The sequence below is a fragment of the Vanessa cardui genome, chromosome 2 (genome assembly GCF_905220365.1).
Source record: "Vanessa cardui chromosome 2, ilVanCard2.1, whole genome shotgun sequence".
NCBI classification, from domain to species: Eukaryota; Metazoa; Arthropoda; class Insecta; order Lepidoptera; family Nymphalidae; genus Vanessa; species Vanessa cardui.
In genome coordinates this window covers 11,698,344-11,712,450 of record NC_061124.1, presented here as the reverse complement: position 1 = coordinate 11,712,450, position 14,107 = coordinate 11,698,344, and the positions used below count along the sequence as shown (strand labels likewise).

Below are 14,107 nucleotides of genomic sequence, written 5' to 3'. Positions count from 1 at the left end.
CTAAGTTGTGTCGTACTATACTTACATATGTATTATTCTGACCAATTAATTATTGCTATTATTGTAACAATTACAGTTTAGTTTTTAAAAATAAAGTTAGTTAAAATGTAAATCTGCCAGAGAAACAGCACCATAGGGAATATGAAAAAATAATATTTATGAAAATTTTGCTATTAAAATGTTAAAAAAGTATAAAAGAAGGGCCATTGCAAGGTTTATATTTGATAAAATGTTGTTTTTTTAACAATAATTCCAAATTAAGGTAACTTGAAACGGCACGTATTTCACAACACTCAGGACGTTTTCAACGTTCAGGACGTCACTCCTGTTATAACTACTTATTTGAGGTTTTATTTGTAAAAAAAAGTGAATATTGAAACGAAAATTAACCTCGTATTTTGAATAAAAATGGAAGTAGGGTTTGTGAAAGCAGACTCCAGATTCCTCTTTTCAGCTTCACTTTTTCTCAGTTTTGTGTCAGAAGGTCCATTCAAAAACCATTTATTTGAAAACTTTGTTGAAGTAGATGAACACATTGGCACAATAATACGTCAATACGGTTTTTTTCGGAGTATCGAATAGTCCGTTTGAAATTTTTACAAAAAAGTATCACAGAAGTCGAGAAAAAGTCCGAAAGCCAGTGAGGATAAGTATGATCAATGGGCCAGTGACAGACAGGAGTGACGTCATAAGAAATATAGACCTGTTTTCGGGCGAAAAATTAAATAGACAGTTTGAAACCAATTTTTTTGCAATAAATTTGAGTGGTCTATTCTATATGGAGTTCTTTAAAATAAAAATATTGCATCTTCCCTATTCTATAGGCTTCTGAGCTAGAGCGATTTAAACAGAGATTTCAATCACGGACTGTAACGTACAAATAATATAAACATATATTTGTTTTAAATCTTAATATGATTAATTTTCTAAATCTATTTATATTGTTACTATTTTATGTCAAATGTTTTATATTGACGTTCTAATAGTTGCAATAATTATTACAAAATACGTTAATAAACCATGTTAATGATGTAATACATTGCAATGTGTTGATAGAAATCACAAAAAAGGGTAGTACATACATTTATCGATTTTTGTATTAGTAAAAATAGTTGCATAGATGTAGGAACTTCGAAGTGATTTTAAGCTTGCAGGGCATTTTTGCTATTTCACCTGCTCTTCATTATTCGAATTTATATGTTTTATTTTATTAATATATAAGTTTTTTATTGTCTGTAGTTGGTTTCTAGAGTCTAGTGTCTCTGACCTCTGTCGACTGTCGTCTGTCACATTTACAATTTATATTTTACAATATTTACGTTTTATGTGTCGAACTTTCGACTGCTGACACCCGTAGTGATTGAGTGTTCAACGGGCTTTAGTTTGTACTTCGTTGTGATAAGATGATAAGATAATAACAAGAATCCAATAAATATGAAAATTGAAAGCAGTGAATTTTCCGATCAGCACATCCGTCTATAATGTTGCAGTGCTGTTACTGTTCTAAAGAATTTAAATATGAAAGCGAGAAAAAGAGACATGAACAAAGTCATTTTCCACAATTTGAGTGCAACCAATGTTTTAAAAAGTTTAGTTTTCTGTAAGTTTTCAATAAATGTATTCAAAATATAATTGAATACAAAAACATTATGAATCTGTTTTAACTAACAATAAGATTAAATTAATACTCAATATTTTTTTAATAAATTGTTATCAATTATTTATAGATCAGCCTTAAGAAGGCACCAAAAGCAGCATGAAAGAACTGGAAGTGTTCAGTGCCTTGATTGTGGACGTAACTTTCGCGATGATATTCTTCTTAAGCGTCACATAAAATATGCGCACAAAGGTAAGATCTTTAACATTACTCACAAAACTTTCCGATGAATTATTTCAAGTCAAGGATTTATGTTGAAATAAAGTACAGTAAACGAAATTAACAAAAAGTATATACTATACAAGTAATATACTATAGCTATTTTAACTAGAATGAGAGAAATGCATGTTTTTTAATTGTTTTCATTAACTACTAAAACATATGCATTATTAATGGTAATCATAAACATAGTTAGAAATAATAATTTTATCATCAAATAAACCTAAATGAAAATATCCATTATTCAAGTGTATGAATACAAGCAATTTATAATTGTTATTATACAAGATTTTAATTACAGTAACATTTTGTTCAAGTTATTTTTTCCTGCCAATTTGCTAAAAAAATTAGATACTTATATTATTTATATTATGTCATAATACCAAATGTAAATATTTTTATTTTTATAATAATTGGTGAAATTGGAAATAGTATTTAAACATTACCTTTTCAAACATGATTCAGAAAATTCTTGGATGTTAGTTAAAAAATCTTTTAATCCTATTTAAGAAGACATAAACAGATGTTCTACCTATTGTAAAGTAATTTTATTTTATACAAAGACTATTATTGCAAGCTTACATTACATTGTAATATGAACCGTAGGCTGTTATGCCTCATGTGCCTAATTATATTACTGGCTGAATCATCTTTAAAACCATAACATATTAGTAAAAAGTTTTTAACTTTTAGAAAAAAGGAAATATACAGCCAGTGACATAATTTTTTTTTAGCAACCTTAATTTTAATTATTTTCTAATGTAATTGATTCAATTATAAAAGTATATAAATGCAATATTGATAGTTGAGTCAGAGCTATTATACATAACAGAAATATCCATGTTTCTCTTTGCAACTTAATTATCATGTCTATGGGTAAATGTGACACTTTATTATTATGGATGCGTTTGAAAATTAAATTTTGCTTATTTACTTTAATTCAAAATCCATAATGAGCTTAGCAGAGCTTCATATTAATCTCCTTATCCAATACTTTGAACTCAACGATATGACACACATTTTTTTATTACACATAAGATAAATATCAATGCTTTTAAAGTATCTTTTCTAAATTAGTAATAATTTCACCAATGATTTGTTGTGTAAAGTATGAAGCTATTAGAGTAATATATGTATATGACAGATGTTTTCTTGTTTTGCTAACTAATAAACTATTGAATACAAAACTAATAAAAAGTTTGCAAAATATTTCAAAGAATGATTTAGAATATATATTTTTTACTAAAAGTTTCTGTATGTAACATTTAATCTGCTTTAAATTTAGACTTTCAAATTGATTATCATAAATTTAATACTGATGTATCTTATTTATAAATGAATGAAATTTAATTATTAATATAAAAATTGTTTAAATATTTCAGGTACATATGAATGTTCTAAATGCAGCTCCAAATTCAAAAGTGATCTGGCATTAATGTCGCATATGAAGACTCATAAGCCTAAAGCTGAAAGAAGATACCAGTGTAGTTTTGAAGACTGTAAAAAATCTTTTAACTTTGCACACCACCTCAAACATCATGAGCTAACACACACTAACGCAAAACAGTTTTATTGTAAAACTTGTGGAAAAGGTAACTCCAATTACATATTGTATGACTAATTATTTTGTATGACAAATACGAGTTGTGTGTCAATAGTTCGAATGTGGTTTTATTGATAAAGATGTTTTCATATGCATAAGTACATATATACTAAGACTGATTCATTGCATTGAATAATATATAAGAAGCTGCTATTTTGAATTAGTCATTATAAAATAATAATAATGAAAATTTTTTGCACATGCATTCATATGCATCATAGGCATACTTTGTAGCATTTGAACAATAAAATGAAACTCTATGATCATAATAATTTATCATCTAGTTTCTTATGTGACAGTCAATGATTATATATAAATAATAATTTTGGAATTGTTTTTAATTACAGTATAATTTTGAAATATTATATAATACCTCATTTTAATGGAACTGTAAATGATTGCTTTTAATCTGGGAGATATCGTAGCCAGAACCTTTGATGTACATGTCTTGTCATTATATTTGTATTACTGGGCTGTTTGTTTGTCACAGTAAATCCTGTGTAAAGTAATTTTTCATCCTCCAAATTATATCTATCAATTATTGTAGAATTGTATATTATATTTCATTTAATATTTTTGTTTTAGGTTTTATTCAAGCTCATCATTTGAAGTCTCATATTAAAACCCATGAGCCTGAGAATTGGTTGTATTGTACCATTCCAGATTGTAACAAGAGATTTGTTACAGAATATGCAAGGAAAAAACATCTCACAAGTCATAGTAAGTACTAGATTTTGTTTTATTAACATAAAGGTGTGTTAATACAGAAGACAATGTTAAAGTGCAATTGGTTCAAGTCTAAAATATGTCTTGGTTTGAAATATTCTGGTAATGTTATACTATTTAAATATTTCCAGATTAATGTGTCTTAGAAAAGGGATACTTTTTAAACATTCATTACGGGTTGATCACACATTTCGTGAAAGAGGCTATCTGAAACTAAGGCTTACTTTAGGAAATGGAAAAATCACCTCTGATGGATTATTAGTTGACCTACCTATTGCCATTCGCATTAAATAGTTTTAGCAATTGTGTTTGCCAAGTTAAATCAATATGCCTGAAATTTCAAACATGTATTACGTTTTTTCCAGGGACTACCATTGATAGTGGCATATCATCAGATTCAAACTGTGATATTTCTCAGGATTCATTAAAAGGTAACATCAATACAAAATAGTTTATTTTTTATAATTTTTTCATGAATTTATTGTGAAGTTTATTGCTGAAATTGTTTCTAAAATGTGAATAAGTCACTTATGAACATAATATATCGCCATCTCTTATCAAATTTATTGGGTATTCGATGTGATTTATTGACTCACTCCTTGATGTCCATTAATACTAGTAGAATATGGTCCAACCATCTTTTTCTTTGTAATTTAGCCTTCTTTTCACATGACATTAACAATTAAAAAGCAAAGTGTAATTTATTTTAATAGGTTTAGGAAGCATTTTGCAATGATCATGTAATGATTCAAAATCTTATCAAGTTCGAGAATGTAGATTATATGTATTTAAAATAATTGGCATTATGTAATTCAGTAACTACTTTTTTCCAATAATTAAATAAGTTTGACCTTACTGGATTATAGATTTTACTTTCTATGTTCTGCTGTGTTCAAACAAACTCTTGCTCATTTTAAATTGTCTATTGTCAGCAGATGCAGCAGTGCTCTGTGCCAAATGCGGAAATATGGTAACACCAACTTCATATGCAAATCACGAAAGAGAATGTATGCCAATACCAGAAACGCCTGAAGATACAAATACGAAACCAAAGATTGAAATCGAATTAAATAATAATTATAATAATATAGAAGTTTTTAGCAACTGCAAAACAATATTAGGTAAATGTATTGCAGATGAAAATTCACCAAATAGTTGTTTGTGTGCGCAAATAAAAGATGCGAACAATTTTTATGATGAGCTACTTCCAAACGAAAACTTTGATCCTCTTAAAGTTGAGATAGATAATAAACAAACACCGAATAGTTACTATGAGAATGTCAGTGTTATGAACAATGCATGCGAAAGCTGTGATTGTTCCAGTACCAAATCTAATCTCCAGAATACAAACTCTTTAAAGGAACCTTTATTACAAAATACAAATGACAATTTACCAAAATTTGAATTAAGAAACGATGGTGCAATAAAACTCAAAGATACAATTGACATAGATATCAACATTAAAGCAGAAAGTGAAGTGACTGAAACGGAAAAATTATTGAATATAATGAATCAAGTGCCTTTTAATAGTTGTAAAGCAGTGTTAGGTAAATGTATAGTGAGTGGTAGTGGTACCATAAGTGAGAATTGCTTGTGTGCTAAGATGTCAATAGATGATCAAATGACAGCTCAAGAAATTGATGAGATCACACCACAACCAATAATGACAACATAATAATTTATTATCTGTGATTTTTTAGTTTATAATCTACATAGATTCATATATTTATAAATTCTTACTATTTTAAGATGTTGCGATTATATTAGGACTAAATAAAATAAAAATATTATTTATTAATATTAACTTTATATTTATTTACAACACTTCTTTACATTTTTAACCATATTATACAAAATATATCTTAGTTAACAATTACTACAGTAATAAAAATTATTATTTTACAATCAGACCTCACTTCTAAAAGTATAACTAAGTTAAAAATTATTTAATCGACAAATGGAATGCCACTTTATCATTCGGAATTATCACATAACGGCATGGAATATACATTTTAGATATTACGAGATGTTTGTAATAAACATCAATTTAATACAATTCAGATAAAATAATAAGGAACCCAATCAGATGTCATCATTAACTGATTATTGAAATAAACAATGTTATTATAATAAAATATACATTTATCTATGGTAACAATTTAAAAAGAAGAAATTAATTCTTCGTCATTGAAGATAATAATTAAATGATTAATTTTTTGGCCGCGTTTGTTCACGTACTTGAAGCAATAAATAATCTAAAATCCTCATGTTGATTTATTTTTTCTAATTTGACTAGTCTAATAAAACAAGTTATTATTTATCAATATAGGTAAAATATCTTTAGTATTATTAATAAACTTAGAACCATTTGGAATCTTAGCGAGAGAATAGATGTAACGGTATATCAATTTACATTGGTATTTTATAGCATTTAAAATCACAGGAAATGGAGTAACAATAATGTACAATATCTTCCCTTCATAACTACAGGATAAACTACGCTTCGTTGTTTAAGATAGAATCGAAGTTGGTTACATCTGTCCTTTTGTCACTCTTTTCAGGTGAATCACTAATAAAATTAAGTTCTTGAATGTTTTCACTGCTGTAATCTTTTTTCAGTTGCTCATTATTTTCCTCACTAATTGGTACTACACTTAGAAATTCAGTGTCATTATTTACGGGCCTCGGTGTTGTCTTATCCGCTTCATTAGCTAAATCATTTTCAGGTGTCGTGGTTGGTTTCTTTGTCGTGTCTAAATCATCAGTGTCTAATAAAAACGTTGAAATAGGTAAAACTTCTTCGTTGTAAGAATTATCATTCGTTTGTTCTTCGCTGGACGAGGTAATTGAATTAATTGGTGTTTTATTTGCTTCGGTAGCGGCTGGTTCTTCAACTCGAGAATTGCTATTCGTAAAAAGTTGATTGAACATTCCTTCGGGATTGTTGATCTCGGTTGTTGTAGTTTCCTGAACTGTTTGCGGTATAACTGATAAATCATTTGAGTTAGTGTTTTCGTTCATATCGCTAACAGTATTTGAATTATTCATATGCTCTTCTACGTTCTCGTTTTGCGTTTCATTTAAGTTAGCAGGTTCAATGTCATGACCTTCTTGTAGTTTCTTTACAAGGCTTTTATTGTTCTCAACTTCTGGCAAGAAAGGATTCATGTCTGTGTCGTGATCTATGAATTCAGAAGATTGAACGTTTGTAGGTTTTGTGGTAATAGTTGATTGGTTGTCATTTGGATTGGGTATTTCATAAATTGTAACGTTCAAGTTACTTACTTGTGACATATTTTGGGAACTCATATCAGGGACATTATGTTGATTTACGGTTTGTTGATCATCAGTTTTAAATGCGTCGGTTGTGGTCGGCATGACTGTTGATGCCATTATGTTTATGTTGTCCTTTGTTTCATTGCTTTCGGTCATTTCAGATTTGACACCTTCATCGGTCGTAATATCTTTCTCTGTGTCTTCCCACACTGGGGCTGGATGTGAAGTTGTCATTGTTGTTTCTGGATTATTTACAGCCTCATCTATTTTTTTTTCCGACATTTTGTAAATATATTGGCCAATCGTTGTAGTTTCAAATGTATTTGATTCGATCTCTTTGTTTGGTAACATGGCTTCGGTAACATGTAATGTTTCATCAGTACCATCAGAACTATCTTTTTGTGTATTTACTCTTTTTACTCTGGAATCGTCATTTAAGTAATCATGAGTTATCCCATACAACATCTCATCTTGATCTGATATTTTGCTATTGTTAGACCCCATATTATTCAGGTAATCAGGTTCGAAATCATCCTTTACAACTCCACGACCCAATAATTCATCTACCTTAATCGCAGGTGTCTCGGTGACTTCACCGCTTTCAGTAATTTTCATAATATCGTCATAATTAACCTCAGTTACTGATTCAGATAACCAATCTGAATCAGTTGATGTTTCGGCCGAGTCTTTTGATATTTCATTAGATTCTGTTGTGTCTTGAATGTTATTTTCTTTATCCATGATTGCTTTGGATGAACGATTGTATAGCATATTGATAGCATCAAAAGTAATGTCTTTACTTCCATTATCTGAAGGTGTGTCATTAGATATTTGACTAGATTGGGTGGTTTTTTCTAAAGTTTCTAGTAGCGGTTTGCGATCCTCTTTATTTTGTTCGTTCAATGTACTCGGAACAATTGTATCTAATCCAGCTGTAGTCGTTTCCATTTCAGTATTTTCATTCATTGAAATACTTTGTGTTCCTGGCGATTGAGACATAATCATTTTATTGTCATTGCTACTTTGGGTACTTGTTATCACATAATTGCGATCGAAATTCATCGAGTTATCCATATTTTGATCATTTCTTTCATTGTTAAAACTATGTGTTGTTGTATCTACTTTATTTTTATTTGACTCATCTTCATTAACATTATCGTCCATTTCTTGCGAGTTTGATGTAGTCATTTCCATATCCATTCTAGAAGTAGTTGATTCTAAAGACATTTCATTATGTTTTCTTATCAGATCAAACGTAATATCATCGTTTGTAATTCCACTTGTTTGTTCTGTCATTGTTTCTGTTATAAAATCTTCTAAGGTCTTGGATGATCTCGGTTCTGTCTTACGCTCATCATTCATATTGCTTTCATTTGTTGCTTTAATAATATCTTCATTATTTGTCATTACAGTAGTGCTTTGGGGAACTGCGCTAGTAGTAATTTCTTCAGCTTCAAGCCAATCATTGTCTACTGATGAGTCGTTGCTAGAAGTATCTTTTAAATCCATTGGGTTTTCATTTTGTTGTAAAATAGAAATAATTTCAGGTTTCGGTTCGTACGAAGGTTCGTTAATACTATTAGGTTCGGAAATAGAAATCCTTGTTGTTGTCGTTGTCATTGGATTACTCATGTTATTTTCGTTCCTTTCCTTATTTTCTTCTTCAATATTTGTAAGTTCACCAGATTCAATTTCTGTTTCCATTGGCTCTGCAGTAGTATGAATACCCATTAAACTATCTAAATCAAACGTAGGGTGATCAAACATTGGTCTAGGAGAAGTTTTAGATTCTGATGCTTCATTTTGTTTGCTCTCATCAGTATCATCGGAGTTAGGGATCAAAATTGTTGTTATGTCTGGTCTATCAGTTGATTTTTCTGGAAACTGGTAGTCTGCTACTGATTTAAAGTTAGAACGGGTTACCGACTCAGAATTATCCGGCGATTCCGTCATGGGATTACGCGACAGCAATATTTCTGGCGAACTTTCTTTATATTCTGTTGGTTCCGACTTTGTCTCTGGTTCTGCTTTAGGTTCTTCTGTGGTTTCAGGTTCTGGCTCGGCCTTCGGTTCAGAGGTAGGTTCAGGTTCTGGCTCAGCATTCGGTTCAACTGTAGACTCGAGTTCTGGTTTTGGTTCTGCTTTAGGTTCGGGTTCGGGCTCAGCCTTTGGTTCAGCTGTTGGTTCAGGCTCAGACTTAGGTTCTGCAGTAGGTTCAGGTTCTGGCAAGGAGTTTGGTTCAGGTTGAGGTTCAGCTTCTGGTTCGGACTTCGGTTCTGCTGTAGGTTCAGGTTCTGGCCTAGCATTCGGTTCTGCTGTAGGTTCGGGTTCTGGTTCGGCTTTCGGTTCTGCTGTAGGTTCAGGTTCTGGTTCTGCTGTAGGTTCGGGTTCTGGCTCAGGTTTTGGTTCAGCCGTAGGTTCAGGTTCCGGTTGAACATCTTCAGCCGATTCCTTTGAAGAAAGTGGTTCAACCGTTGAGTAAATCTCATGTTCTGGACTCGGTTCGGGTTTTTGCGTCTCTGTATCAGTGTGACCAAATATGTGAGAAAATTTCAAATCTGCTTCTGTTTCTGTAGTCGTTTCTGGCATATATTGACGTGTCTTTTTCCAGTCGAACACATTCTCACCGGTAGTTTCATTTGCAGTTTCACCATTCGATTTTTCTTCTTCAGAAACAGTTCTAGTTGTGTCCTCTAGTTGCCTTTGAGTAGTAGTCTTGGGACCTTCTTTTGTTACGGAATTGTCTAAAATAGGCATACATTTCTTGGGTGAACTAGTATCCATTATCTGTCCATGTGGACAAACGCACGTAAAGTCGAGTGTGGATTCGTCAAATTCGCACCTATGTTCACAGTCATTGTTATTAATTTTGCATATATCAAGAACAGGCTTGGTTTGTATCTCTTGGTCTTCTGCGACGTGGTATATACTTATCATTCGATTGTATGTGTTCAGGTAATTGTTAAGGTTGGTCTTCAAAGTTTTCGCGGTTAGAAGATCTTCGGTCGGTTCAGTGTTGTATTTTGGTACCCAGTGAATTCGATACGTTACAATGACAGATCCCTTCCTGCAATTAAGAAAAAAATAATTGAGTTTTTACATAAGATTTGAACAGTAAACTAATATTTTCAGTATTTATTTATAGAAACTTGACATATACAAAACGAATTATTGAAAGGAATTAACAAAGATTAATTTAGTTTTAAAATGAATTGGGATAGTCCCACTGATATAACATATGGTCTCATCCTTCGCAATTAGCTGCAAAATGTAAAATATAGCTTTCAAGGCAAACTTACAGCCAGTAATTTTTTTTTATATATATAATTTTGAAAGAACTTATTCCAATATGATAATTTATAGGTTGTATCTATCACGGTTTTATTGTGCGGTTAAGTGAAACACAAGTTCATTATTTCGTTCGTTCTCCTTCATACCAAGCAGGGGATGAATGAAATACATTAATTTAACAAATGGAAACTATTACTGGGCTGATTTGGAACCAGCTTTTAAAATAAGGTCATTCATCGTTACACGAATAAAAAATAATGTATGAGCATGACATAGAAGATATCTATTTACCTTAATTTGACGACTTCCACCAATATCTCGTTGTCTCCATTTTCCAAACTGTTTCTATCGAAAAGAGCGTGTTTCAGGGCGTCGCTGAACGTTTGCGTAAATTCCTTATATTCTTCGCTGTCCGTATCTTCGAAAGCTGGCAAGAAAATCTCATTGTCGATCTTTAATTCTCCTTCTACTGTTCTTGGTACTGAAATTGAATACAGAACAATGTTAGTATATTCATGAAATAAAGCACTTAGCGCTAGCATTTAATGTCTTTAACTTTGCCAATTGAGTGAAACAATTGCACTAGAATGCTCGATTTAAAAAAAATCATATGTACATACTATATTTATTTATTGGCTATTAAGACAGATAGACCTTTGTCCATGAGTGTCAATAATGCCTGGGGCACAGTCAAGACACCTAGCTAAAAATACTTTTTTAAACCTTATTTAATTAGGACATATTGTACCACAGAGGGAACACCTAGGATGGAAGATCATTCCATATTTTGTGACCTATGTTTGATTCATACATTTACTTACCGTACAAAGACATGTCGTTAGATTCATCAGACATAATAGAGAGATCTGGTGCTTCATCACTCTGTGTCTCCGTAACTTGTGGAGTTGGAGTCGAAGTGCCTGTTTCTTGTTCATGGCTATGATCGTGTTCGCTGTGGTCATGATTATGGTTGCTGTGGTCGTGATGGTGGCCGCTATGGTCGTGATCGTGGCTGTGATCGCTTGTGATGCCGCCAAACGCACGCGCGGAACTGACCGATGCGTTGTACTGCTCGAGGGGTGTTGGCGAGTTGGTAAAGAGTATGCCAGCTGTAAATAAAAGTTATATTTAATCGTTAGTTAATTCTACGTTAAAATAGGATAAGCATCATGGACTTTGTAGATAATATTAGGTATATTAGGTGATTATTCTTACTGTAGATATTTCAATACTCAAACTCAAATTCCTTTATTCAATATAGAAGCATTACACTTACTTATTGATTGTCAAATAAACACTACCACCGGTTCGGAAAAAGGAACACCCTGACCTGAGAAGAACCGGCGAAAGAAACTCAGCGGGTCTTTTTTTTTTGTTTTTTTTTTTTTTTTTTTGTCGAATTAATATGATACATACTTTTCGCCACTGTAAGATTTTACAATAATTAATTAACAATCAGTAACATAAATCAAGATTCTTTTAAAAGGTACATTTTTTTTTCTCAGTACAAGAATACGAACGTATGAAACTTATGCAAAAGCTTAACTATGCCAGATTGCATGTTAAAATATCTGTGCGTTATCGGAGCGTATCCCACTAGGTTTTATCTGAGATTTAAATCATGTTTGATTCTGTTTGAGTTATTATATTTTAAATCATTTCTAAATATATTATTCTTTTGGGTTTCATTTATAAACAAGTAGGCACATTCCTAAATTCTTGTAGAATTTCCGTTTTTATGGGCAACGTATAGGATGTTACCGTAATTGTCATCTTACAAATTATAAAGTAAAATTAAAAGAAAAATATTTTTTGGATTTACTTAACATAGAATTCTAATAAAAAAAGATAACTCCACGGCGGGGAATCGAACCCCGGTCTCCCGCGTGACAGGCGGGGATACTTACCACTATACTACCGAGGACTTGCATGTCAGTCCGAAATTACGGGTCAGATTTAGAAAGAAAGGAACCAGTCTATTAATGATGTCATTATTCAACACGTGACATGGAGAAGTGACACGTACTAGCTGTTATTTTGTCTGTGATTTACTTTCCTCCATCCATGTCCTTTATAATTGCTACATTGATGATGTATTTCTAACCCATTTCGGGCGTCATTTCGAACGAGTGAATTGAACAAATCGCATTTGTGACAACTGAGATTAAAAAAAAAACAATATTTTGCTGCTGAGCTAATCTTAGATTTGAACCACGGACATCGGAATTTGTTCCTTTAAAAACCCGCTGTTGACTAGACATAATATGATGAATATAAGATATTTAATTTCCAGAAATACTCTGACAAGCTATAGATAATATGTAATTGAATATAGACATTCGGCGACGCTCTAGTTAAAGAATTAACCAATAATTGTATCTCGTCGTACATATAACTTGACAATCAAGTTATTTATATAATACTACTATTAGCCCGCGTCTTCGCTTGCATTATAAGGTCTTCTTCATGTGTAAGGCGAAAAAGATGTCTATGTTCTTTCTTGGAGTTTAAAGTATCTTCATAACAAATTTCATCAAATTCGTTTGGTCGTGAAAGAGCTACAGACTGACAGAGTTACTTTCACATATTATATTAATATAGATTTGAACTTACTCGCTGCGAGAACGATGAGTGCAACTATAGCGACGACAACGAGTGCGAGCAACGTCCAGCAAAGGGGCCGCTTGCAGCCTCCCTTCTCGCCGCGCTTATCAGCCGTTACATACAGTTTCTCGCCTCTGGAAAGAACAAGAAATTCATTATTAAAACATGGTACAAATACAACTTACAAACATGACTATAATATATTCGAAAGTGTAAATTATAATTACATTATCATTACATAGTATAAAAAATGTATGATTAGATCTTCAACATTCCGCAACGGATTTTTATGAGTTTTTTTAATAGTTTCGAGAGGTAGGTTTTTGTATGTATGGATAATATAGTAAAGAAACAAGTTAAAATCTGTAGTATATTTAGTATCAGCATTGCACCAGTGCGAAGACGGGTCGGGTCGCTAGTATAACATAATATGTACCCGGAATGAAAATGTAGCAACTATTACTAGCACTTTGTGATTCATAAATCAATACGTACTTCTCCTGATCTAACACCGTTTCACCTTTTGGAGTGTTATTGAGGAGTTGATGGACTTCAGGAAGAGGTTTAGTCTTATCCATGACTAAATTTAGTCACACGATATAAATAAAAATATTAATAAAATAATATTGTACCAAAATAAATAGACCACGTTCACTCATAAAATAATTTTTATAACTAAGTCTTTACACAATTTTCTGTCTACGTATAGTATCAAATTTCTTGTGTTGTAA

At 31.7% G+C, this 14,107-nt stretch overlaps 2 protein-coding genes and 1 non-coding gene across 5 annotated transcripts in view; 1 reads left to right on the top strand and 2 right to left on the bottom strand.

Annotated features, from left to right (window-relative positions):
• Positions 1-1,275: 1,275 nt before the first annotated feature.
• Positions 1,276-5,901, top strand: LOC124536540 (zinc finger protein 14-like). Of its 2 annotated transcripts, none has more exons than XM_047113119.1 (6): positions 1,276-1,600; positions 1,728-1,849; positions 3,259-3,468; positions 4,065-4,199; positions 4,571-4,636; positions 5,141-5,901. In XM_047113119.1, the coding sequence occupies exons 1-6, from the start codon at positions 1,482-1,484 to the stop codon at positions 5,878-5,880; spliced, it is 1,392 nt and encodes a 463-aa protein (XP_046969075.1). In that variant the 5' UTR covers positions 1,276-1,481; the 3' UTR covers positions 5,881-5,901. The 2 variants fall into 2 exon arrangements, with proteins under 2 accessions (XP_046969075.1, XP_046969068.1); XM_047113112.1 differs by having other exon boundaries at positions 5,138-5,901.
• A 91-nt stretch (positions 5,902-5,992) lies between these two features.
• LOC124536528 (putative uncharacterized protein DDB_G0282133) overlaps positions 5,993-14,107 on the bottom strand; it is a 70,760-nt gene continuing 62,645 nt past the window's right edge. Inside the window, exons 1-5 of one of the 2 annotated variants that reach the window (XM_047113099.1) lie at positions 13,872-14,022; positions 13,386-13,510; positions 11,594-11,881; positions 11,064-11,253; positions 5,993-10,548 (exon numbers count right to left, since the gene is read on the bottom strand). In XM_047113099.1, the coding sequence (XP_046969055.1) occupies positions 6,702-10,548; positions 11,064-11,253; positions 11,594-11,881; positions 13,386-13,510; positions 13,872-13,954 (4,533 nt within the window). In that variant the 5' untranslated portion in view covers positions 13,955-14,022 and the 3' untranslated portion in view covers positions 5,993-6,701. Of the gene's footprint in view, positions 10,549-11,063; positions 11,254-11,593; positions 11,882-13,385; positions 13,511-13,871; positions 14,023-14,107 lie in introns of those variants that run through there. The other variant, XM_047113090.1, reaches the window with a different exon arrangement.
• Trnad-guc lies at positions 12,625-12,696 on the bottom strand. Its single transcript has one exon. It is a non-coding gene; the product is annotated as a tRNA-Asp (tRNA).